At 56.1% G+C, this 24,217-nt stretch overlaps 7 protein-coding genes across 7 annotated transcripts; 6 read left to right on the forward strand and 1 right to left on the reverse strand.

Moving 5' to 3' along the window:
• Nucleotides 1-2,081: 2,081 nt before the first annotated feature.
• On the forward strand, nucleotides 2,082-3,407 carry NBP2 (NAP1-binding protein 2; the record flags this gene model as incomplete). The annotated part of the gene is made up of 1 exon (XM_037324824.1): nucleotides 2,082-3,407. One exon carries the CDS (start codon nucleotides 2,082-2,084, stop codon nucleotides 3,405-3,407), a length of 1,326 nt encoding a protein of 441 aa, XP_037177194.1.
• Nucleotides 3,408-4,272: 865 nt separating this feature from the next.
• On the forward strand, nucleotides 4,273-5,533 carry mcr1 (NADH-cytochrome b5 reductase 2; the record flags this gene model as incomplete). The annotated part of the gene is made up of 3 exons (XM_037324825.1): nucleotides 4,273-4,317; nucleotides 4,491-4,863; nucleotides 4,965-5,533. 3 exons carry the CDS (start codon nucleotides 4,273-4,275, stop codon nucleotides 5,531-5,533), a joined length of 987 nt encoding a protein of 328 aa, XP_037176232.1.
• A 547-nt stretch (nucleotides 5,534-6,080) lies between these two features.
• CGCA056_v009579 (putative glutamate carboxypeptidase) lies at nucleotides 6,081-8,838 on the reverse strand (the record flags this gene model as incomplete). The annotated part of the gene is made up of 3 exons (XM_037324826.1): nucleotides 6,081-6,190; nucleotides 6,250-8,591; nucleotides 8,828-8,838. The coding sequence occupies 3 exons, from the start codon at nucleotides 8,836-8,838 to the stop codon at nucleotides 6,081-6,083; spliced, it is 2,463 nt and encodes an 820-aa protein (XP_037176233.1).
• Nucleotides 8,839-11,615: 2,777 nt separating this feature from the next.
• CGCA056_v009580 (uncharacterized protein) lies at nucleotides 11,616-13,915 on the forward strand (the record flags this gene model as incomplete). Its single annotated transcript, XM_037324827.1, has 4 exons — nucleotides 11,616-11,667; nucleotides 12,182-12,490; nucleotides 12,549-13,328; nucleotides 13,383-13,915. The coding sequence occupies 4 exons, from the start codon at nucleotides 11,616-11,618 to the stop codon at nucleotides 13,913-13,915; spliced, it is 1,674 nt and encodes a 557-aa protein (XP_037176151.1).
• A 1,293-nt stretch (nucleotides 13,916-15,208) lies between these two features.
• On the forward strand, nucleotides 15,209-15,949 carry mug84 (Meiotically up-regulated gene 84 protein; the record flags this gene model as incomplete). Its single annotated transcript, XM_037324828.1, has 1 exon — nucleotides 15,209-15,949. The coding sequence occupies one exon, from the start codon at nucleotides 15,209-15,211 to the stop codon at nucleotides 15,947-15,949; it is 741 nt and encodes a 246-aa protein (XP_037176479.1).
• Nucleotides 15,950-16,343: 394 nt separating this feature from the next.
• ARP4 (Actin-related protein 4) lies at nucleotides 16,344-17,847 on the forward strand (the record flags this gene model as incomplete). Its single annotated transcript, XM_037324829.1, has 2 exons — nucleotides 16,344-16,398; nucleotides 16,475-17,847. 2 exons carry the CDS (start codon nucleotides 16,344-16,346, stop codon nucleotides 17,845-17,847), a joined length of 1,428 nt encoding a protein of 475 aa, XP_037177045.1.
• A 1,542-nt stretch (nucleotides 17,848-19,389) lies between these two features.
• CGCA056_v009583 (putative transcription initiation factor TFIID 111 kDa subunit) lies at nucleotides 19,390-23,103 on the forward strand (the record flags this gene model as incomplete). Its single annotated transcript, XM_037324830.1, has 1 exon — nucleotides 19,390-23,103. The coding sequence occupies one exon, from the start codon at nucleotides 19,390-19,392 to the stop codon at nucleotides 23,101-23,103; it is 3,714 nt and encodes a 1,237-aa protein (XP_037176152.1).
• Between the last annotated feature and the right edge of the window lie 1,114 nt (nucleotides 23,104-24,217).

A 24,217-nucleotide genomic window follows, 5' to 3' on the forward strand; every position in this document is an offset into this window, starting at 1 on the left:
CAGATATTGTTATCCACGAGGAGGGCGGAGGACATGCCCTTCCAGTTCAGATCTGACAGATGATGGCCTGGGAGGCAGGACATCTGATGCATGGCATGGAGACGAGAAATACGGACTGGATACATGGTCTTTGTTAGCAACGGGCAAGTGGGCGGAGGTGCCTCGTTCCCTTTGGGCAATCGATCCCGCCACGAACTGGAGCTGGCTTGCAAAGAGGAAGTGCATCCTGACCGATTGCAGCAACGCCGCCGCTGACTCGGCTGGGACCGCTGTTGCTGTTGCTTCTGTTTTTGGCCGAGAATCGATTGCTGTTGCTCGCAGTCAGTCGGTTCAGATGCCTTTTGCTTGCTGCCTCTGGCTGTCTGCCTCGCCTTACTCGTCCCCCCTCCTCATCGTGTCCCCTCCCCTCGTCCCCTCTCCCGTCTTTCTAGTCTGTACCTACCTTACCCTACCTACTTAGTACCTACCTATCTTGCCTCTTCCTGTACCTTGCCCTCCTTCCCACCAGCTGCTCTGTTCCCGCTCCTCCGTCTCCCTGCTCCAACAGGCTACCCAAGGTAGGTACCGACTCGGCCAGTAGGATCACTGCGCGACGCGCTTAGCAGCATCGAGGTGCAGTCCAGTGCGTTTGGGGGTCGAGTGTCTGTTCACAGAACAAAAGCGTTCGGCCGCTCCTCTGTCTGTTCTGTTCCTGGCTTTCCGGTCGAGGTACAAGTACCTGCTCCAGGCGCATGGACAGGTTCCGCCTCCTGCTGTCTCGTTCGTCTGCCTCCCGCACCCTCCCACCAAACAAACACAACAAATGCTACCCAAGGTCTTCCGCTAACGAAGCGCCCTCCTCGCAGGGTACGACGCGCCCAAGTACATGTACATCCCCGCGACGGCAACCTGAGGTGGTCCAGTCCTGTTGGTCTGCGCTGCGTCCGTCTGGTGCGAAGAGGCACGGCCGTTCTGCTTCTGGGTAGGGTACCTTTTTACCTCCCACCATCCAGTCTGCTGCCCACGAACACCGCACCGCAACAGAAACCGCAGCACTGCACCAACACAAACCCAAGCCGCTGCCCACCACTACCACCACCTCAGAGGTAGAGAGGCAGAGGCAGAGCGAGAGAGGCATTGGCCAGACGCAGTCTGTAGAAGCAGAGTGTGAGGCAGCACCGGCAACCCGAACCTAAACGAATTATTCCCAACCTCACCTCCTCCTCCCCTTCTGCTCCTCCTCTGTTCTTCTTCCAATCCTCTTCTTCTCTTCTCATCGCCCTCCTCAACATCCCGCCTATCCCATTTTCTACACCTTCTTCTTTACAACCCACCCTCTTGTCGCACGTCGAGCGACCCCGCGACCTGAATTAATCGCCCGCTGCGACTGCCTTAAGTTCTTGACGCTCCTTACTCGATTTCAACCCTCAGCGTCGCGTGCGACGACTTTCATTTTGCGAAAAAACAACCTGGCCAGTCCGTTGCTACCGCTGCTCCAAAATTCTTTCCACCAGCCCTGTTCGATTTCGCATCGTTCCATTCACCACTCCGTCCGGCTCCGTCTTCGAACCAGCTTCAGTGCAGTGCAGTGCCGCACGACTTCACGATAACCACCCGCGCGCAAGCCTTCGAATCCGCCGCCTGCTGTGGCCCGACACCGAATTTTACCAATCATATTCTCTTGCAATTCCGGCGACGGCAAGCGCTCGATTGTTCTGCTGGCCTTTTTGTTGGCTTGGTGGCACACGACGCCGTAGGATCCGCGAATCGGGTGCCCGCCATCCTGTTGCTGGCTCCCCATCGACTGCGATATTCTCAGGATGACCACGCTCCTGTCCCAAAGCTCCTCGCCCGCGACATCCCCACCTGCAGCTGCTTCTCCCTCCACAAACCCGAATCACCCCTCACTGCCGCCGCTAATAACCTCCCCTCCAAGCCGCCGCTCGACAGCCCCGAGACCAATGTCGCACGCTTCAAAGAATCGCCTGTCGCAATACTCGACGGGCTCTGTCCCGTCGCGTTCGCGACCCCCATCCCACATATTTCCAATGTTTCCTTCGAGCCTCACCTACACTCTGGTGCGCGATTTCGCCTATCCCATCATGCACCCCATGCATTATGGTCCCCCGCCAGAGCCGTCGCATCCCGCTTCCGGCCTCAGCACCCCTCTCAGCGAGTCGCGCCGCCTCTCCGACCCTCCCGCCGCCTGGGAGACCAAGATGAGTTGGGATACCGGCGCGTGGGGTCCTGATGGCTTCGGCAGAAATCACGACCTCCCCTCGGTGCAATTCGCAGACGGCCCGCCTTGGAGCGAGGACGAAGATCTGGCCAGCCCGGTTGTCAGCTCGCGACACCGTAAGCACAAGTCGTCCTCCGCGGCTTTGGGGACTGGGAGAACAAAGACTCGCGACGATGGAGATATTCTGCACCCGGCACAATATGAAAGAGAGCGCGGGTTTTATGTAAGCACCAGCGGTGATGGCAGCGAGCGATACTACTTGAACCAAGGAGGAGAGGCAAACGGCCCAGGCGGGGAGTATGTCACCTACCCGCCCGACGATGCGAGACATTCAAGCCACGCATACCAGCTGGGTGACCAACCCCCGCGGCAGTACGCCGAACACGAGTACTCTGATGCATCGAGCTCCGCATCATCCCCCGGCTTCCGAGATGAGGACCAGTCCCGGTACTCGCGGGACTACCAATTCACCATTACATCGCCTGACGAGGAGATGCATGGCAAGGCTGTCGCACTTTTTGACTTTGAAAGGGAAAACGAAAACGAATTGCCCCTTGTGGAGGGGCAAATCATCTGGGTCTCCTACCGACACGGCCAAGGCTGGCTTGTGGCTGAGGATCCCAAGACACAAGAGAGTGGATTAGTCCCCGAAGAATATGTTCGCTTGTTGCGAGATATCGAAGGCGGTATGAACAGTTTGACTGGAAACTTAGGTGAGGGCTCGACTTCACCAAACGACGTTGGCACCCCGACCCAAGCGGAGCATCTCACCTACGGCCATACCCCGACAGGAAGCCAGTCTTCTAACGGTTACCATCAACCTGTAGTATCCACGTTTTCTACCTCGAGCAAAGACCTGGACCCCTATCCCACGCAACAGCTGGGGATTCAGTCCGGTCAGCCCCCGCCCCAAGTGGTCCACTATCATGGCCAGAGAGGTGGCAGCCAAGCAAACACGCCGACGCTGGCTTCGCACCAGGACGTCGGTATCATGCGCCGAGGCAGCCAGGACACAACCGCGAAGAAGAGCGACTCTCAGGTCTCCCCCTTGACGGAGGCAACAAACGAGACCACAACCGAGACCCCAACCGAGCCCAAGACGGTTGATCGATCAAGCACACCAAAGGCAAAGACCCCCAGCGAGAAACCCGCAGATCCCGACGCCATGGAGACGGACAATGGGCCATGATGGCCAAAAGGCACGCGTTGGCAGCAAAACTCGACGGCTAGATTTCTGGCTTGGCAGATTCTTTTTCCCTGGAGGATCAGTCATGAATCATGTACTATGAGGGACGTCAGGGAGGAGCGTTTTCTGATTTCGGTTTGATGATCAAGAGGCGTAACGTTGTATTTCAGGAGACATAAAGAGAGGAGCCCCTGGTCGGTCGCTTTCAGCATGTAGCTTGGATGAAGCAGAGGACGGGAGGATACGGTACGGAGGATGCATGTGGCTTCAAATGGAGGAACAACGCGCTCGAATACCCGGCTCGAGCGGCGGATGAAAGTGAAGATGTGTTTTAGTTAAGCTCTCGGCAACTGAAGCTGTTTGCTTGTATATAATATATCGGGAAACCCCCCATTTTCCTCGCCAGAGGAATGAACTTCTTGGACCCTGTCCCAACTAGATTCCATTAAGCAGTCCGAGCAGTCTGAGCTGGACGCAAACGACACCATCAACGTCGCGCCGCACTGCCTGTAGGCCAAGCTCGTAACGCAACCCTGTGAGCACGTCGTCAGCTCTTGCTTAGAAATACCCCGGCTTTTGCACCTGGCGCGGCCTCCGGGGCCAGCCCATTATCGGCGGGGATCGGGGGAATCGGATGCATCCCACGTGACCTGTACGTCATCCACCGGCGGGCGCAGGCCAGAGCTTTTGCGGGTTACCCGGCGGGTTACTCGGTAGAGAGCTTCCTTCCCACTGTCTCGGGTCCAACCCCCCCAAGCTGTTCGACCTGCCCGCGAGTCGGATCTCTCTTCCACCGCAACTTTTCTCAATCCACGACAACCCTCAATTGACGTCTCCGGTCACGAATACCGCCAATTGAACCGTCAAAATGTTCGCTCGCACTGCTCTCCGGGCTGCGCAGCCCCTCAAGATGGTACGCTTCACCCTTGCTCCAACAGATTTTCCCCGCGGCGGGCATGCTAGATTGTTTGGCATCATCACACCATACCTTGTCCCGCGCTTTTCCCACTCGGCCCTGTCTCCCGCCGTAAGCAAGCTCCAAACAGGAACTTTTGAGCTGACCATTGGATGTTCCCCGCCACACAGCAAGCCCGCCGCTACGCGACCGAGCCCGCGGCCAAGTCCTCCTCCTCCAGCGCGGCGCTGATCGCCGGCGGAGCTGCTGCCGCCGCCGGCGGGGCGTACTACTTCTTCTCGGGCTCCCCCGCCGTCCAGAAGGCCGAGGCCGCCGTCGGCGTCGCGCCCAAGAAGGCCCTCACGGGAGGCGACCAGGGCTTCGTCTCGCTCAAGCTCGAGGCCATCGAGAACGTCAACCACAACACCAAGAAGTTCCGCTTCGCGCTGCCCGAGGGCGACATGGTCTCCGGCCTGGACGTCGCGAGCGCCGTCCTGACCAAGTACAAGGGCCCCGAGGACGAGAAGGCCACCCTGAGGCCTTACACTCCCATTTCTGATGAGGGTGAGTTATGTTCTTCCTTTTCCCGTGGCGATTGGGTCCTGGAAAACAAGTGAAACGGGGAAACGTATTGCAAGAAACTTTGACTGATGATATCATGATAGACGCCAAGGGCTACGTCGACCTCCTCGTCAAGAAGTACCCCAACGGCCCCATGTCCACGCACATGCACGACATGGCGCCCGGCCAGCGCCTCGACTTCAAGGGCCCGCTGCCCAAGTACCCCTGGACGCCCAACAAGCACGAGCACATCGCCCTCGTCGCGGGCGGCACCGGCATCACGCCCATGTACCAGCTCGCGCGCGCCATCTTCAGCAACCCGGACGACAAGACCAAGGTCACGCTCGTCTTCGGTAACGTCACCGAGGAGGACATCCTGCTCAAGAAGGAGTTCGCCGAGCTCGAGAACACGTACCCCCAGCGCTTCCGCGCCTTCTACGTCCTCGACAAGCCCCCCAAGGAGTGGGTCGGCGGCAAGGGCTTCATCACCAAGGAGCTGCTCAAGCAGGTCCTCCCCGAGCCCAAGAGCGAGAACATCAAGGTCTTTGTCTGCGGCCCTCCCGGCCTGATGAACGCTGTCTCTGGTAACAAGAAGAGCCCCAAGGACCAGGGCGAGCTTGTCGGTGTCCTGAAGGAGCTGGGATACTCTCCCGACCAGGTTTACAAGTTCTAAGGTTTGCGGTCTAAGGCTGTGTAGATGGAAGATGTTACAAAAGAGGTGGAGGAATGTATGTATGACTACTAAAGGCTATAGACGCATAGATCACGTAAAGCCTAAAAGAGAGAGGTTCAGTCGATTGGATCATGCTTGTGCTGAAGGTGAAATTGATGAAGCTCATGGGGTTTGCAATGGTAACAACACGTCCCAAGTCTACCGGATTTTGCAAACGCTGCTGTAACCGCCGAGAGGGGTTCGCAATCTGTCTCATTGGTTTCACACACCGTTCTCCCCTTCATCTCCCTGGCTCGTAGTCAAGGTCAACGCCTTCTTGCAAGGCAACATCAGGTACGGCTGCTTTCTTAAGTTGGAAGTTTGACCCTACTAAGCTACACCTGTCAAGTTGGATATTCCTGCATACTTGTGTATATAACGAATTCGCAACCACGCTATGAAAGTATCGTACAGGTCGGTTCGCCCACAACATTGATCCAAAGCTCGGCCATCGTCTACTTACGTTATTGGTGGCTGACATACGGTATTACCTTGCCCTCCGCACCAATTAGATGCCCTTGGTGGCAGAAGCGACACACTCGTTGATGATGCCGGACCACTTGACGGCGTTGATGTAGTCCTTGGCATCGATGCTCTCCTGCAGACCAGGGTAGACAGCTTCGTTTCGTCAGCAATCAAAGCTCAGTATCAAAATCACGAGTGAGTGGATGACTTACCTCCAGCATATCCAGTCCACAGACCGGGCGCGAACACGACGTGCTTGAACCAGCTGCGGCCGTCCAGGCCACCGGGGTACAGGAAGTTGCGCTCGATGCCCTTGTAGCTCTTGTTCACCCACACGAAGGCGAGGCCGAGCTTGATCTTGCGGATGATGTTCCACCAGGGGATGTCCTCCTTGAGCTCCCAGTCGACCCAGGCGGCCGTCTCGTCGAGGTTCCACGCCTTCTCGCGGAAGGCGGCGATGGAGGTGCGCAGGACCTGCAGGGAGGCGCGGAATTGCGACTGCGAGCCCTGCGCGTCGGCGTCGGCGACGGCGACGCTGGCGCGCTGGCGGAAAACCTCGTCGTCCCTGACGGGCTCCGCGGCGGCGAGCTTGGCCTCCACCTGGTCGACGTAGCCGGAGAGGGCGTCAGCGTAGTCGGTGGCGTTGAAGCGGATGACGGGCACGTTGGAGAGCTCGGCGACGACGAGGCCGAGGATCTGGGCCATGGTGCGGTGGTAGACGAAGCCCGGGTCGCCGAACTTCTCCATCCAGTGGAAGGAGTCGTAGTTGGAGTGGTACTGGTACACGGCCTCGTCGTTCTCGCCGCCGAAGCCCATGTCGATGGAGGGGATGCCGGCGAAGTCCTGGAAGGCGGTGAAGTCGGAGCCGGAGCCCATAGTGCTGATGCGGCCATTCCAGACGTCGCCGACGGTCTGGCCCGGGACGGTCTGGTTGGGCGAGGGAACGATGTGGGTAATCTCGCGGAGGACCTTGTGGAGGAGGGGTGCAGCAGAAGTGCTGAAGTGAGGGCCGCGGACGCCAACGTCGACGTTGATGTAGGCCACCGAAGCGGCGGAGAGCCAGGGGAGGTATTCTTCGACCCACTCCGTGCTGCCGATGAGGGAGTATTCCTCACCGTCCCAGGAGGCGAAGACGATTGTGCGTGTTGGCTTCCAGCCGGATGCGACTGCGACACCGACGCCGCGGATGACTTCGTTGAGGACGGAGGAGCCGCTGTTAGGGTCACCGGCGCCGCCGGCAATCCAGGCGTCGCGGTGGTTGCCGACAACGATGACCTCGTTGGGAATGGTGCCGTTGACGATACCAATGACGTTCCAGAGAGGGGTCGTGGTGTAGTTTTGCTCGTTGTAGAGGTTCAGAACGACGTTGTCAGGGGTAGGGCCGATGTTGTACTCGACGCCCCTGTATGCGAGGCCGAGGTTACGGTTCCAGTATTTGTTGAAGTCCTTGATGGAGGGGCCGTGGCCATTCAGCGCCTTGAGAATAGGGATGGCGTCGGCATAGGAGATGGGGATGGAGGGGATAGAAGGAGTGGCATCATCCACAGGGGCGCGAGGGGCGCCGGGCTTGGAGGGGTAACCCGGAGTGGAGGGGTCACCGGGCCGGACGGAGAGGAACTGGGCGCTTCCGCGCTGGACGGCGCTCGGGTGACGGGCGGGGCCATCGGGGTAGGCTTCGTAGCCGTTCTCCTCCGTAACCTTGCCGTCGTCACCAGGGTCGCTATACAGCAGAGCACCAATCATGCCGAGCTCCTGCGCACGCTTGACCTTGAGGCCGCGGAAAATGCCGCCGTACTTGGCAATGGCGATCTTGCCCTCGAGGCTGACGTTGGCCTTGACGAGATCTTCGTAGTCCTGGTACGTGCCGTAGTTGACGAAGACGAAGGATCCTGTCACGTTGCCGCTGGCGGAGTAACCGTGGAAGGTCGGCACGCGGTTCGGCAGACCGGAGCTGGGATCCTCCTCGAGCACATCCTCCTCGAGCGCAGCCTTGAAGTCGACCTTCCAGGCGGACTCCTCCTCATCCTTGGACTTGGAGAGCAGAGAAAGGCTGTGGTCTACGGGGTAGTTGATGTACACATCGTAAGCAACAATGTCGGACTGGATGCCCCAAGACTCCCACTTCTCCTTGGTCCACAAAGCCTGTCGGGCTGTTAAACGCTGTTTGCTCGCAAGTGGTATCACATTACTTGCCTGAGAGTAGTTTTGACCTGCGAGATGGGGGCCGGCAGTGTAGTACCTGCTCCACTCCTCGGCCTTCTCAGATGAGGGAACCTCAAAGAGGATCTTCTGGACCTCCTCGTGAGTGATGGGCGCAAGGTTGAAGCTGTTGGTCAGGGACCAGCCGTGGTGGTGATGGTGGTGGTGTCGGGGTGGGTCGTCGACAAATAGCGCAACTACAAAGAAGACGGACCAAAAGATGAGGATGGAAGAGAGCGCGATGGTACAGAAGCGCCGCAGGACGTGATTCTGGTAGCGGTGTCGGGGCGCACCAACGTAGACGTTAGTGATGAGCGGCGTCCGCTCATTAGCCATTTTGTCGTGGTAGCGCTTTCTGTGGTTCGTGTCAGCCGAGTCTATATCACGCAGCTCTCGAAAGCTGAAGTCGCGAAACTCTGATATAGGGAACGAGACGGGCGTGAAGTGATGAATGAAAGCAACATGAGACGCGGATGCGCACGTGTGGCTTACGATGGTGGTTGCATCATCGCGCGGCCACCAGCCACACTAGCTCAGGCACCACACAGAGCTCCAAAAGGTCGCACGAGGACGACAGCAACGCGTACTTACTCTTGTGCCATCTTGCAAAAGCACCGGAAGCCGTCACCAGAACGCAATTGACAAGCTCTTCTCTGTGCTTTTTTCCTGCCGCCAGAGATGTAGTTGGAACAGAGTTGGAGAGATTACAAGTCTGGTACGAACATTGCGTGCTTCAGTTGATGTTATCAAGCGTCAATGGGTAACGGTTTTGCCGATCGGCTGCCGCCGGGTGGTGACGCCTCCACTGACACTGGCCACCCACGAGCGCTGATTTGGCTGACAGTCACTGAGAACCCGCCCAGCTTGCCTGCTTCCAGCACTGGTTGACGCATGGGCTTGGCCTCCTTCCTGTTTCGGGGACACAGGCGAGCTGGGGGGCTTTTGCGGGGTCATCGGCGGTCCGGTGCCGACTTCAACACCGGACTCTGGAGATAACAGGCGCGCTCACCACGCTACGAGATACGGAGCGTCGTTGCGGTTGACTCGTCGGCGTGGGCTATCCTATCTGCTTATCTCATTAGATCGGACCCCTCAAAATTCGACCCGTGACACCGCATCGACAGTCCTACTGCGTCCGATCTAGCATGGCACAAGCCCGGGAATATAAGCACGCCAGAGGAAACACAGTTTCGATCCATCGTCATCATAAGAACAGGCGTTGCATCATCCGTTCTTCACCTTGGTTAGCGGCGACGCCTTTGCCGCCTGTTCCCCTTAACCCCTTCAGCCCCTCGAGTCAAGAGAGTCGAGACACACAACCTCCCTTCTCCTGCGCCTGTGACTGGATATCGGCCAACACCCGGTGATCACGCAATTGATTGGGTGGATTCCGTCCAATCACTCAATCAAACTCTTCCCGGATACGCTGCCTGGAAACCACCACTCTCCGAAGCTGAAGTCTTTGAGTGCGAGACGCTGCGCCTTTGGCTATTATGTTGCCGTCTGGCGGTGTGCAATGTCTCTGAATGAAGCAGCGACAGCACACGTCTTGTCTTAGGGATTCGCATGTTCAGATTTCATGCCGAATGCTGCGCTGGCAAGCCGAACAAATAGGGTGTTCCCTGCGTAACATCCAATGGGCCCGTGATGATTATTCAGCTGGAGCCAGTGCGCCCTAGTGTGTCATCGTGTCCAGCTGCCAACTCTGCGCCCACGCTCCTGCAAGCCACCCCGAGGTTCGGCCCCGGCTTCGGCGAAGTCGGTCAGTCGCCGCCGGGAAAAGAGGCCCCCCACCATGGTGAAGGCTGGACGTCATGGCAACTTGCGGGGGGTGCAACTTCTTTTTCGTCCAAAAAAACAGCAGTATCTCTACTTTTGCGTTTGAGGCGCAACCACAAATCGTCATACAGCGAGGACCCCTGCCTTTTCCCTCACACCCTCACCGACTCCAACAACAGGAGCAACAACCACAAAGTTTCTGCCGACAATTGGACCCTCTGTGGCGGCCGTTGGAAGCGTGCACAATGGCCGGCTTGCAGGCATTACGCGGAGTCGCAGTGCAGCCGGACCATCCATCTCCAGCAGCAAACATCGCCCCCCCCCCTGTTCCAACACCCGTCGCACACCTCCCGACCGCCTGCCCGCACCGCACCGTGGTCTGGCCTGGGCCGACCGGGAACGCACCGGGAACGCTGTCTTCCTCGCTCGCTTCAGCAGCAGCGGTTGCAGGCAGGGAAGCCGTGATGGAGGATTGCTGTGGCCAGCAACACGGGGCACCGCGCAAGCCGAACCAGCGTCCCCTACAAATCTGCAGAGAAGAAGCCAAACTCTCTCACTGACCCGTCCAGTCCATATCCGAGACACATCTATGCCCACGATCATCCCATCTCTGTTGCCAACGCGCAGCAATGCATTTCGACTACTTCCCTCGCGTCTCGCGCTCACGTCACTGTTTACTACCGCCGTATGTCGACACGACCATTGATGCTGGCGCTGATGCTGATGCTGACCTACTATGCCCACGAACCGTGATGGGTACTTCTTGGTGAACGCCAAGTAAGGAAGGGTACGGCAGGCGGGAATGCCCACCTCCAGAGCGGTGCTCCAGCTAGTGGCTATTCCCCGGTAGGCGAAGCCGAGGCGGTTCCAATGGTGGCCCGCCCGGAGGCGTACGGCCAGATATTCGCCCCTCCACGAATTCGGTGTACTTGTTGCTTGAACCAAACCGCAACCCTCTTGTCCCCCTCCAGCCAGTGGCCCAGACGGAATACAGAGACTTGCGTCAGCATTATTGGACGGGATCGGTGCAAGAGAACGGAGAAAAGGTCGAGTCCCCTTCCTGCCCGCTGCCCAGACATTCCCACTGCCATTCACGGGGCTCGAACTTCTGCAGGAAGCTGGGGTGGGAGGTGGGAAGGGGCGGATGACTCCCCAGCTCCGGTGCGGATACATTACCCACGCTATTCCCTGTCCGGCCCAGTGCAGCCGCGAGCCTGCAGACATCGAAGTGGATCTTTCCCGTTAGGACTTTTTTTCTTTTTTTCTGCTCTTTGCGCTTGACGAACCGCCTTTCCCATCCGCTGCTTGTGTTCTTGTGACTCCCTTCTCCAGTTCTGCCTTTTTCCCTACCTTGTTTTTAAAGGCCGTTGGTTTCCCTCGATTCTAGATTTGCCCCTTCCCGACTTATTCTGCTTTATTGCTATTCCCTACGTCGCACAAGCGCAGACGACGGAGAATTACTACGTCACCAAGGATCCAGCGCTGAAATCTGTTACTACCATCCGGGTCGATCACTTACTTCAGCGTGCGGCAGTAACATCGATCCTTGCGAACTTCGCGACTTGGTCTTCTCCCATACTTGCGGTCACAGATCTTCAATATGACCAAGCCAACAAAGCCCAAGTTGCCCGCGAAGCAGTTGGCCATTCTGGGTAAGACGCGCCCCGGCTTTTCAAAACTTGTTACTGCGATTGCTTTTAACTACATTTGATCTACAAATGCGAATCCGCGCAACACCACCTAGTGCCGGGCAAGTGCCTTTACACAGCCAAGGAAGCAGGCACATCGCGGCGTCCGGGATCACACAAGAGAAAACATTTGGAGCATTACGAGGAAGCGTTTACACGAGAGTCGAGAGCGCATGGGTCGGTTGGGAAATTCACGTCTTGTTGCCCGAAGCCGCCTGTCCTTTAGCCACGCACTTACATCCCCTAAGCCTACCATATCTTACTTTCGAATGCGACGTGGAAAATGGTCCTGGTCTTCCGAGCTGCCTGATCAATGTGAACCGACCGAGGTCGAGACTTCATACACCAAGCCCAAGGCGGTTGGCATGTCACTGCTGCAGATTACACCTTGCGCCCGACGTCATATGCATCGCGAAACCTTCATTCAAGGTGTCCTCCAACCTAGTCCGTCTTCTGCATCGCTAACAGTCCCGTGTAGCCGTCGCCCGCTTTGCCGAACCGCTCGCCTTGACCTCCGTCTTTCCGTACCTCCCAGAGATGATCAAAAGTTTCGGAGTAGAACAGAACGATGTTGCGAGATGGGCCGGCATCACATCCGCCGTCTTCTCGTTGGCCCAGAGCTGTACTGCAGTCCCGTGGGGTAGAGCATCCGATCGATTTGGCAGGAAACCGACAATCATTGTTGGTCTGCTCTCGACTATGGTATTCTTCGTTGTTTGGGGAATGTCAACCAGCCTGCCCATGGCGATTACTGTTCGCGCTATCTTGGGCAGTGGTAACGGTAATGGTAAGCATACCCATTAGTTTCGATCACCAATGATGTCTCAGCTAACATGCGCATTCAGTCGGAATTATCCGCACAATGGTAGCAGAAATGGTGCCCGAAAAAGAGCTACAGCCCCGAGCCTTCTCCATCATGCCTCTGGTCTGGTCGGTCGGTTCCATCTTCGGCCCCGCCTTCGGTGGCTTCTTCGCCAAGCCCGCCGACCGATTCCCCTCGATCTTCGGCGACAGCTGGTTCTTCACGACTTACCCCTTTGCCCTGCCGAACCTCCTCGCTGCCGTCTTCTTCCTCCTTTCCGTTACGAATGCGACCCTTTTCCTGAAAGAGACTCTCGAGAGCAAGCGCCATGAGCCCGACTGGGGCCTGACTTTGGGCGAACGCCTCACTCGTCCATTCCGTCGCACTCGCCACTACCACCGCGCAAACACCCGCGCTCGCCGCGCCTCTTTCGTCGACGGCGAGGCTACTGCGCCGCTCGTGCCTACCAAGCTCAACCCACCCGCGCATCCGCTCGAGGACAACAAGCAACCCTTGGAGGCACCCAGCATGAAGGAGGTGTTCACCGCGCAGACGACCATCAACCTTATCTGCTACACTTTCCTCGCTCTTCACTCCGTCGCTTACGACCAGGTCCTTCCGGTATTCCTCAACTACCCTGTTGTCGAGCATACGCCAGAGAATACCCACCTGCCCTTCCAGTTCTCTGGCGGCTTCGGTCTTGGCTCAGACCGCATTGGCACCATCTTCACAATCTATGGCATCACCTGCGGTGTGATTCAATTCTTCGTTTTCCCGCCGCTATGCAACTACTTTGGTGTCCTCCGCTGCTTCCGCGCATGCGGTATGTATAATTTCCTCCCGCTTGCATAAATGCCAATGCTGATATCTCGCGCAGCTCTGACTTTCCCCGTCGTCTACATCCTAACCCCCTTCACCGTCCTTTTCGAGACGACCTTTAGCCGCTACGCCGCGCTCATGGTCGTGATGTTCACAAAGGCATTCGCAGTCATCATCGGCTTCCCCTGCATGACGATCCTCCTCACGAATTCCGCCTCCTCCCTTCGCATCCTCGGCACCCTGAACGGCTTCGCGACGATGTTTTCCGGATTCGGCCGCGCCTTCGGTCCGGCCGCCGCCGGTGCTGCGTTCTCCTGGGGTGTCGGCAAGGGCTACGTCATCACCTCCTGGTGGTTCCTCGCCGTCACCGCCATCATCGGCGCCGTGCCCATCTACATGCTCGTTGATAGCGATGCTCTCACGCAGTCGCCCGACACCAGCGACGACGAAGAGAGCACCGATGACGACGACGACACGATCACAAGCACCTCGAGCGGAGAGGCGTCTGGAAGCGGGCGGGAGACGGAGCCGTTATTGGCGAGGAACGGATCGGCTGGGTATGATTCCGTCAGCACCCCGGCCCGCTCATGAGTCTTCTGTATTTCAGCACCGTCTTGCATGGTTTTCTATGAGCGAGTCTTGCAAATAATGCATATACGAGGGTACGAGATATGGCTGACTTTAATGTTTTGAATCGGCTATCTCTCGACGCATTTTCGAATTTTCCATATTGACAGCATTTGTTGTTGTCTTGGTTTGGGCCAAAGTTTGTTCGTTGCAGGCGCTCAGCATTGCGGGCCGCTCATGGGTTGTTATTCAGGTATCAAAAAGCATTGTTTATGGGGTTTTCATTCATACGCATCGATCATCTATAGATGGGCTCAGTTCCAGCTGATTAACATTACAAATATTTCAATGAATTGCGTCTCTCCCCTTCTGCTTGATGTGATTTTGATAGTGGCCATGATTCAATGAGTGGGATTTCACGCCCAACGTCTGGTTTGCGCAGTTGCGGATTCGAAACAATTGACCGTACTCAGCGAGTGATGTCCAATATGACGTGTATTGGCCGGTAGGTCAAACCACGAATTCATGGATGCGGCCAGCTCAAAGGCAAATCAACATAGTCTCAGCTTATTAATGAGGTATCCTGCGATAGCTTGTCTGGGAACTGCATATCTGGAGCAACGAAATGTACACAAGTCATTGGTCTCTCTGTCTTGTCTGACCACGGCATGGCTTGGTTATTCAAACTCCAGTGGATAAGTTTACTTCACACACATACGTATGGCCCTGGTGAGGTATTCTAAAGGGTCCCGCAGCGGCCACGCATCGCCAGTCGGTATCTCATCCGACTATATGCAACTAAGACGAAACTATTGTCAGACCTGGGCGGCCCCGGTGGACATGGTGGCACAGGAAAGCTAAGTCTCTTGTACGATCTTCGTGCGGACGTATTTTTCGTTTCTACTTCTTTTTTTCAGTAGATGTCCGTAGGGCTTTGGGTGAGACTTCTTAATCAAGTAATTAAGCATAGCGGCTAAGTGATTCATCATTCAAAAGTCAGGTCATGACTTTGTATGATTTCATGCTCGGTAATGTAGAATTGGCAAACAATGGCCAACCTGAATGGCTTGCAGTCAGTGAGGTCCGGGCACCTAATCGATGCCGAGCCACTTACAGACGGCCCCACCCGCTGCCGTCCACATCCCGGCGGTGGATCCACGGGTCGCGTTCCAGGGCCGCAGAGTGATTGTGGATAAGGAAACCGCATTTCAACATTCAACCCCCCTTTGAAGTTAAGCCAAGGCGCAAACCTCGTCATTGCACAAGCTCGACAGCAAAACACCCTCTCAACTCGGGCCTGACGCCCCCAAAGTTATGATGTCCTTTTCATCGGAAGAGGAAGACCAAGTCCTCTCAGACGCCCAATCCATCGCGTCAGAATCCAGCGACGGCGAGGAATTGCCCCCGCGGCCGCTGCATCACAACTACTTCGCGCCACCCTTCTACGGTCGTCCGCCGACTCCCTTGCCGCCCTCGCCATCGCTGACATCGCTCCTGCGTCCCTCGCGACCGACAACCCCCGATGCATCCGACGACGACTTCGAGCCCGTCCCCCGCGCGTCGCCGCAGGTCCCGACTTACGAATACTACGGCTTCGTGCTGTACCTCTTCTCGACGCTGACATTCATCGTCTACTTGCTGTGGTCCTACCTGCCGTCGCCGTTTCTGCACGCGTTGGGGATCTACTACTACCCGAATCGATGGTGGTCGCTGGCGATACCGGCGTTTCTGACCATGTTGGGGGTTTACATCTACATTGCGCTGGCTCTCTACAACGTCGAGATCATGACGTTGCCGCTCAATTCACTCGAGACGGTGGTGGACGACGCATCCAAGGTCGGAGTGATCGACAGCAAAGGGCGGCTGAGGGACGGCCAGGCCAAGAGAAGGTCGCGAGACAAGAGGGATAATAGGTTGCCTGGGGGAGGGCTGAATTGGAAGAAGATCTGGAATGAGGGGACGGATGCGGTAATGGACATCCCGCTAGCAGGTGCCTGCGAGGTGCTTTATGGAGAAGGGAGAGATTTCGAGTCAGAAGACGAGTACATCGTTACCTAAGGCTGACAGCCGGGACGTGAGGATTTATGACACATTGAATAAGATACCCTTTGATGCAAGCTTGAAGCCATATTCTTCACTTAAAATACTTGTGATTGGTTTGCCTGTACCTCAGCGCATTGGGTAGGTAGGTATCGATCCAGAGTCCTTCAAAACTGTGATCGTTCCGACGCTCGGTGAGAAGCTCCACACCGAGAGCTCGTACAGTGTGTCGCGCTACTACACGGTGGGGTGTGGCTGAAATCTCAGCCTTGCAGCTTCACCCAACCACGCCAAATTTCGACCACGACGCGACCTTCAATCAGGCGCAGCATCGCAACAACCCACCACACCGCCCCCGAATCATCTCAATTATCTCGGTGGCTTGTCGCATCACATCTCCGACTCGATCAAAATGTCGCAACAGCCATTGTCCTCGTCGGTGCAGCCGACTGACATCTACGGTGGAGGTGAGCTAGCAGCGGAACCCCGTCCCGTGGCCGCCTTGCGCGCGCGTTGTCACCGTGTCTAACTGTCGTGCAATAGATGAGGTCTCCGCCTTGGTTCTCGACCCAGGATACTGCAGCACTCGCGCTGGCTTCGCAGGCGAGGATGTCCCCAAGTCTGTGTTTCCGTCGTTCTACGGCCGTGTCGGTTCCAACGATCCCCCGACCGATGTATTTGGCGACGAGTGCCTGATCCCCCGCGCCGACTTCGAGGTCCGCAACTACATGAACAAGGACAGCGTCGTTGAGGACTGGGATGTTGCCAACAAGATCTGGGAGCACATGCTCATCACTCGCCTCCAACCCGCGCGTCCTACACCTCCTTCTAAGAACGGCCTTAACGACGACCCTAAGACGGAAACCGAGGGAGGCGAGGCCAATGGAGATGCTGACGTCGCCATGGAGGATGCCGAGACTCAGGAAAAGGCTCTGCAGGAGAACCCTCTTTTGATGACTGAGGCGCCTTGGAACTCGGCTAAGTCCAGAGAGAAGGCCATCGAGATCATCATGGAGAACTGGGGCTGCCCTGCCTTCTGGCTGAGCCGAACGCCTGTCTTGGCCGCCTTTGCTGCCGGAAAGGCCAGCGCTCTCGTCATCGATGTCGGTGGCGCCAGCACCTCCGTCACGGCCATCCACGACGGTATGGTTCTGAAGAGATCCATCCAGAAGTCTCCTGTCGGCGGTCTGTGGCTGTCTTCGCAGATCCGTAGCCTGTGGGAGACCTCAGAGCCCAAGATCGACCCCGTCCCTACGTTCCTCGTCGAGAACAAGACTCCCGTCGACGCGGGTGCACTCCCCCAGTTCAAGCAGCGCCAGTTCGGTTTTAGCATTACTGACTCGTTCCGTACTTACGAGGAGGAGCGACTGCTCACCGAGTTCAAGGAGTCCGTCGTCGAGACTTGGCGCGGCCCCGGCAAGTACGCCGTCCCCCAGAACGAGGAGCTCGCCAAGCTCCAACCCGGCCGCGTCTTTGAATTCCCCAATGGCGCCAACCAGATGTGGCGCGAACAGCGGTACAAGGTCTCGGAGGGTATGTGGGACGAGACGGCAGCGTTCCCGACGGCCAACGAGGAGCTGCGCCTTAGCAAGAGCCAGACCATCCCCGAGCTCATCCGCGCGGCGCTCAATGCCGTTGACGTCGACCTGCGCCCTAACCTGCTGGGCAACATCGTCGTCACCGGCAGCACCAGCTTGCTGAACGGCTTTAACGATCGTCTCAACAACGAGCTGACGACCATGTACCCGGGCCTGAAGATCAAGATCCACGCCGCGGGTCTGTCCAGCGAGCGCCGCTTCGGTGCCTGGATCGGCGGCAGTATTCTGGCCAGCTTGGGCACGTTCCACCAGATGTGGATCTCGCGTAAGGAGTACGAGGAAAACGGTGTGAGCATTGTCGAGAAGCGCTGCAAGTAAATGCTTGCTGCCGGTGCCTTGGAATCTCCTGAGTTAAAGGAACGGAAAGCAGGAGTCTGGCGGGGTGGTTCAATTCGTTCGCGTTACCTAAGACGGCGTATGGAGTTTTGCGATAAAATTATGGTCTTTTCTGAGTTATCAGAGAAGGTAGGGCGTCGAAAGATTACGCATCGTCATGGTTGTGGATGGAAGTAGTGTCTATGAGTGTGAGCCGCCGAACAGGCTAGACAGTTATTAAGGAATACACACAAAAGTGTCAACCAAGCTGTCTCGCGGTATTGTGAGGGTTTCCCCTCGCTTTCTGATGCTCTTGACCCTGGATAGGCTTTCGGAAGGGATATCGCGTAGCATTTCCAAACAGTTGGAGGGACGCGAGGACGATATGGGCTCATTTTCCCACGCTTGATGGTTGCGATTGAAGTCAACATCAAAGGCTTGAATTATGGAATAGTCCATTCATTCACTATTCAGGCATACAATCCTTCAGTTCGTTGGTGAGATCGAATTTACATTCAGACTGGAAGGAAGTCTTGGTAGCTTTAGATAGGCGAGATATAGTTGTGCAAGATTTTTCTTTTTGCATGCATTGTATCCGTTGTTGGAAACAAACTGAAAGCTAGCTTCACTCAGTTATAAGGTGCTTAAGCAATAAGGCTGAGTAAATCATGTCAACGAAGCCAAAAAAGTTTGTTCTTAACTCTACCAAACATATCTCAAATCAACAACGTGCGAAACTTGGGCGCTATTCTCACGTTAAGGTACCTTAAGGTAGGTAGGTATTATGAGCCTGCTTCTTTCCTGACGCAGATTTTCCAATGTACCTCAGGCAGGCACTGTCGCGATGGGAGCTCCTTCCCAAGTTTCGATCACTAACTCTAGGCCTCCTACCTAACATAAAAGAACCTAACATAAAAGAACCTCAAATTTCTCCCCTTTGCACCCACTTGCACCCACTTGCACCCACTTGCCTACCTTCTGGTTGAACCACAATGCGCCTTTCAACATTGCCATAATCTTCATTCCTCCTTCTTGGGCCGCACCTCTGAGCACACATTTTATGGTCTTGGAACAGACATTTTTGGCCTGCATAACTTTCCAACCCACAGATCTGTGTTACTACAGCTCCTGCCTCAAAGTATCTACATCCCGAGGCATCACGAAGTCAAGAATTCCTTGGTCGATTTTAGGTATGACAGCCCCCGCCAGTGGTCTCGACTGGGGTAGAAAAACGGCAGGCACGGACCACAAACGATAGCTGCCTTCGCGGAAGCTGGCTGATTGGCTGACACTTTCCGCCTCAGGCACCCCTGCAGAAATCGCACCTGAGTCACCCAAATTTCTGCGGCTCTACGTGAACTTTCCCTCCTGCTTCCCCAGAGCCGACTGACGCGTCGCCCCATCGACCTGACGAGCTTCCCCCCGACCGAACGCTGCCGCCATCGCATCAGCAACCACATCGCGAGGCATGGTATAGACCCGGAACCCGTCGGCGCACAATATCGGAGGTGCCAGAGGGGAGATATTTGTGCCAACATCGACATCATGAGCGACGAACCCCCCAAGTCACCCCCGTCTCCGGACGACGGGGACCCCAAGTCCCAAAAGGACCTGGAGGCTCAGGACGACGAGCAAATTTCGCGCACGCTTAGCCAGCTTCAACAAGGAGGAGATTTGGGCTTTAGCTTGGATGAGCCATTCGACCAGTCCGGCAAAGCAGACGATGCGGAGGATTACGAGGATATTAGCGACGATGACCTGCCCGAGGAAGAGGAAGGCGAAGCCAACCCCGCGACTTCCCTATCCACCGTACCAGGTTTGACGGACGATGGAGGCACGAGCAACGATACAGACGACCTCTTCGGCGATGGACCTTCATCTCCAATGGAAATACCCGGCCCGCCATCACCAGCGCCTCACGTTCACGATCCCGACAGCGCCGATGCGTCGCAGTACCGAGACATCAACTTCGACCCCGAGCCTGGCTATGAGGCCGCTAATCAAGACCCGGATATTCCCGCGCCGGCAGAGACAGTTGAAGATTTGGTCAAGCAGGCGTGGCCAACATGGCAGAAGGGTGTCATCCTGAAATGGAACGAACTCCTCCCCCCGAAGAAGGCCCGATGGATCGAGAAAAAACCGACCAAAAAGCCTAAGACATTGATATTCTCAAAGTTGACTTTGGATCTTGCGGCCGACCAGGAGAAGCTTTTCCGTATCCCAGGCACTGCCGCTGCGACAAGGAAGCAGAAGCGTATCGACGATGACACCAGGGGATTAGTGACATGCACGCAGCAGGAATCGTCGGACGAAGCCGAGGCTGAAGAGTTCAACCTCGAACAGGACTCAGATTCCGAGGCGGTCGCCGGCTTTACTCTGCAGGACATCGAGATGGTTTGCGACGACTGGGCTGGCCGCATTGAGCAGGCAGAGCACGACTTTCAGAAGCAACGAGACCAAGAAGCCGCCGCCCATGCAGCAGAAGCAGCATCCCTCAAGCGCGCCCACGACGATGCGTTTGACTTTGACTGGGAGGAGTTCATGGATGACGAAGAAACCAAGCCGCCGCCAACCAAAAAAACACGCCCGCCCCCGCCCAAGGGTCTTCCGGAAATTCCACGCTTCACTGCACCCTCATTCGACTCATTTGAGGATGTAACAAAGCGCTCTTCTAAACGAGTTATTCTGGACTTGAACGATCCTTACCTCCTTCTCGAGGAAGCCGAATCGCAACGTGGTCCCAAACGCCAGCGGGTTGAGCAGAAGCTCACACGCATGGCCAACGGTCATCTTCGACCCGACCTCTCTCAACGGTTCAATATGTCAAACGATGATGCGTATGAGGCTCTCAAGGAGAATCATCAACACAAGGTCAGAGCAACTCTTGGCAATCTTCAGGTGGAACACAGTATGCCTGCACTCAAGCTGGCATGGCCCTTCTACAAGGTCAAGCTGGACATCCGCAGAGATGGTTACCATCGTCCTTACTTCAAGTTTGGTAAGCACGAGCGTCAGGTGATCAGGTTCAGCAAGCTCGGCTTCCACAAGCGCAAGCAAATGAAAGGCAAGGCCCATGAAGTTTTCCGCACCACCAAGGACCTGGGCATCACAGACAACTCGACAGCCGTGCTGTTCGAGTACTGCGAACGCACACCTCCCGTCCTGTCCAATTTCGGCATGGGCAACAGAGTCATCAACTACTACCGGAAAAAGAAGGTCGATGATGAGGAGGCCCCGCCCAAGATGGAAATTGGTGAATCCCATATTCTCCTGCCCGAGGACAGGTCGCCCTTTGCAATCTTCGGCGAGGTGGAAGTTGGCCAGACAATGCCTACCTTGCACAACCAGATGTACAGGGCACCCATCTTCAAGCACAAGCCGCGCTCAACCGACTTCCTCTGCGTTCGGAGCTCAACAGGCGTGGATGGATCTAACTGGTACCTTCACAAGATTGACCATCTTTACGTCGTTGGCCAGACATTCCCTAGCGTGGAAGTTCCGGGGCCCCACAGCAGAAAGGTCACCAACGCTTCGAAGAACAGAATCAAGATGATCTCTTATCGTATGATGAGGCGGAACGAGCACAGCCTTGTCAATCTTTCCGAAGTCACAAAGCATATTGCAGACTCGACCGACGCCCAGAACCGACAAAAGCTGAAGGAATTTCTGGTATATGCCAAAGTTGAGAAGGGTCTCTGGGGCCTGAGACCAGGAGAAACACTGATGGACGAACATGGCATCAGAGCCATGATTAGGCCCGAGGATGTTTGCTTGATTGATGGCATGCAATTGGGCATGCAGATGCTGGAAGACGCCGGGTTTGACCCTAACAATGTCAACTTGGAGGACGATAACGACGAGCCTGCCGAGGAAGACGATGACGAGCGCACCGGCAAGGGCGGCAAGAAGGCTGCCGAGAAGAACGACGAGAAGCTCGCGGACAAGATGGCACCTTGGAAGACCAGCAAGGCCTTTATCGACGCGTGCGCTGGCAAAGCTATGCTCAAGCTCCATGGCCAAGGTGACCCAACAGGACATGGTCTTGGTTTCAGCTTTATCAGAACCTCGATGAAGGGAGGTTACCTCGAGACTGTTCAGAAGGGTGGATCCCACACAACGGCGGCTGATGCCATGGCCGCTCATCCCGATGCTATGCGCAAAGCGAACAACGGCCATGCCTACAACGTCAAAGAGCAAGAAGCCATGTACAAGAAAGGCATCCGCGAAATCTGGGAAAAGCAGAAGGCCAACCTCGAAGATGGCACCCAAAAAGACGACGACCTCGTGGTCCCACCGCCGGCGGATGAAGACGACCGCTTTTACCCTCAAAGGGCCCAGACCCCTGCTCATGTCGACGAAGGCATGAGTCAAATCACCGGATTGACGACGTCAACAAGTCGGAACCAGCGAAAGCGACTCAAGATTACCCGTGAAGTTCTCAATGAGGCAGGTGCTGTTGAGCAGAAAACTGTCATTATTGAAGACCCTGTTATAATAGACCGATACATCAAGAGAAAGAAGGAATTGGAGTTGGAGGACTTCAAGTACGGTTTCCCATCACGCTTCCCCCCTCTCGACCCTATATCAGGTCTATTATTCAATCTTCATGCGATCCCTGCTTACATTTACGTGCCTCTAGCATCTACGAAGGAAGACCGACCGGAGTCGCTGACGACGATCATCGCCGACTGGTCGAGTAAGCAGTACCCTTCCGTAGATGCTGAGCACTTGATTGACGTCCTAGCAGAATTAATAAGGAGCTCGAACGGCTCAACCGGAACAAACAACGACGAATCGGACGAGAGCAACAAAAAGGACTCCACCGATCAAAGTCCGGCCTCGACGCTGGCTCACCTGAAGCAGACAGAGCGGCCACGGGCACAACCCGCAAGTGTGCCAATTGTGGACAGGTCGGCCACATCAAAACCAACAAAAAGTATTGCCTTCGCTGTTCTTCAAAGTCATCCCCGCCCAACATCAGATCTGCGGAGCCTCTTCAGGACTGGGGCAAGGCGGTTCAAGCTCAAGGCAAAGCTGCTTCGCAAGCGCCGGCCGCGCAGAGCCCCGCAAAAGCCAGTCCTTCCAAGGCAAAGCCGCGAGCGTCAAAGCCTCGAACCCAAGGCCAGAAGCCACAAGGCCAAAACTCCTGAGGTGTCCAAGGGACAGCCGAAGGCACCTAAGCCAAGGCGCAAGACGTACAAGTATAACAAATACAGCCATAATCCATACTGGCAGAACGTCAAGCCCAGGGTCATTTGATCTCGGCAGCCCTTGGCGATGGTTTCCCACGCATCATTTCTTCGCTTCTTTTCGGTTTTTCTCATTTCTAGCTGTTTTTTCGTCGCATTTCGCTTTCCTGCTTGCTTTCTCGACCTCGACCCTCAAACGAACAGTTGGCTGACAGTTTTAACCAAAGGCTTTGTCCTATGCTCAACGGCACTATGAAAACCGATAACGGTATTGCAGAGCACGGTGGCTTCGGCATGTACAACGCGCCAGCAGCGAACGCCGGCTCACCCGGGCAATAATCGACGGCGCCAGGTTCGGACGAAAACCGGTGGCAGCTGTCTAAGCTGCGGCAGACCAGACGTTGCAGCGTCGCATACCGGATTATGGTTGAGACGACAACAGGACCGGACGGCCGGTACCTGCTTCCGGCGCTTACCAATAATCTGCGACTCTCTTGCAGCCAGCCGCTTGACTACCGACGAACGTTCCAGAACGGGGAAGATCCCCACACCCAACCGTCCCCGGTTGCTAACAATAGGGCTACGCCAAGTGATTCCCGCATGGGGTTCAGGCACAACACCAACAACCTGATGTTGATGTCAAAAACCGCCAGGGATATGGAGGTAGTAGGGCGCGTCTGGACCAGAAAAACCTCAGACGTGGGGTTGGACTGAAGTATCCAAAATTGGAATCGTACAATTGACTTCTGCGGGGATGTGGATTATGGAGATTGGGAATCGGCTTTTCAGTCGTGGACTTTGGGTTATGGAAACATTTTTACTGGGCAGCACAAACGGAGAAATCTCCCGAAAACGTGGAACTCGGGGCCGGGGAAGGGTTTTGCAAGCGGTTCAGCAAATCAGAGCATGTAATGATGCATCGGCACGGCGTCTGGTGTTGTTAAGTTTAGCCCATAGCCGCCAGGCGAGCAGCTAATCACACGAAAATCATTTGAGTGACAGAGCTCCAACAAGTTGAAATGCAATGTGAAGAAGACTACACCAGCTGACTTGTGCCGAGTATCCTGGAATACCCCATGCGGTGACTGTTGCTCGAGGGCAGCAGTAAGGTACGCAATTGGTGTGGTGTGGGTGGACGACGCGGGAAGGGGGATATCAGGAGGCTCAGAAGGCTGATATTGGCC

This window comes from Colletotrichum aenigma (genome assembly GCF_013390185.1).
Source record: "Colletotrichum aenigma strain Cg56 chromosome Unknown KSG_Cg56_contig06, whole genome shotgun sequence".
Lineage (NCBI taxonomy): Eukaryota > Fungi > Ascomycota > Sordariomycetes > Glomerellales > Glomerellaceae > Colletotrichum > Colletotrichum aenigma.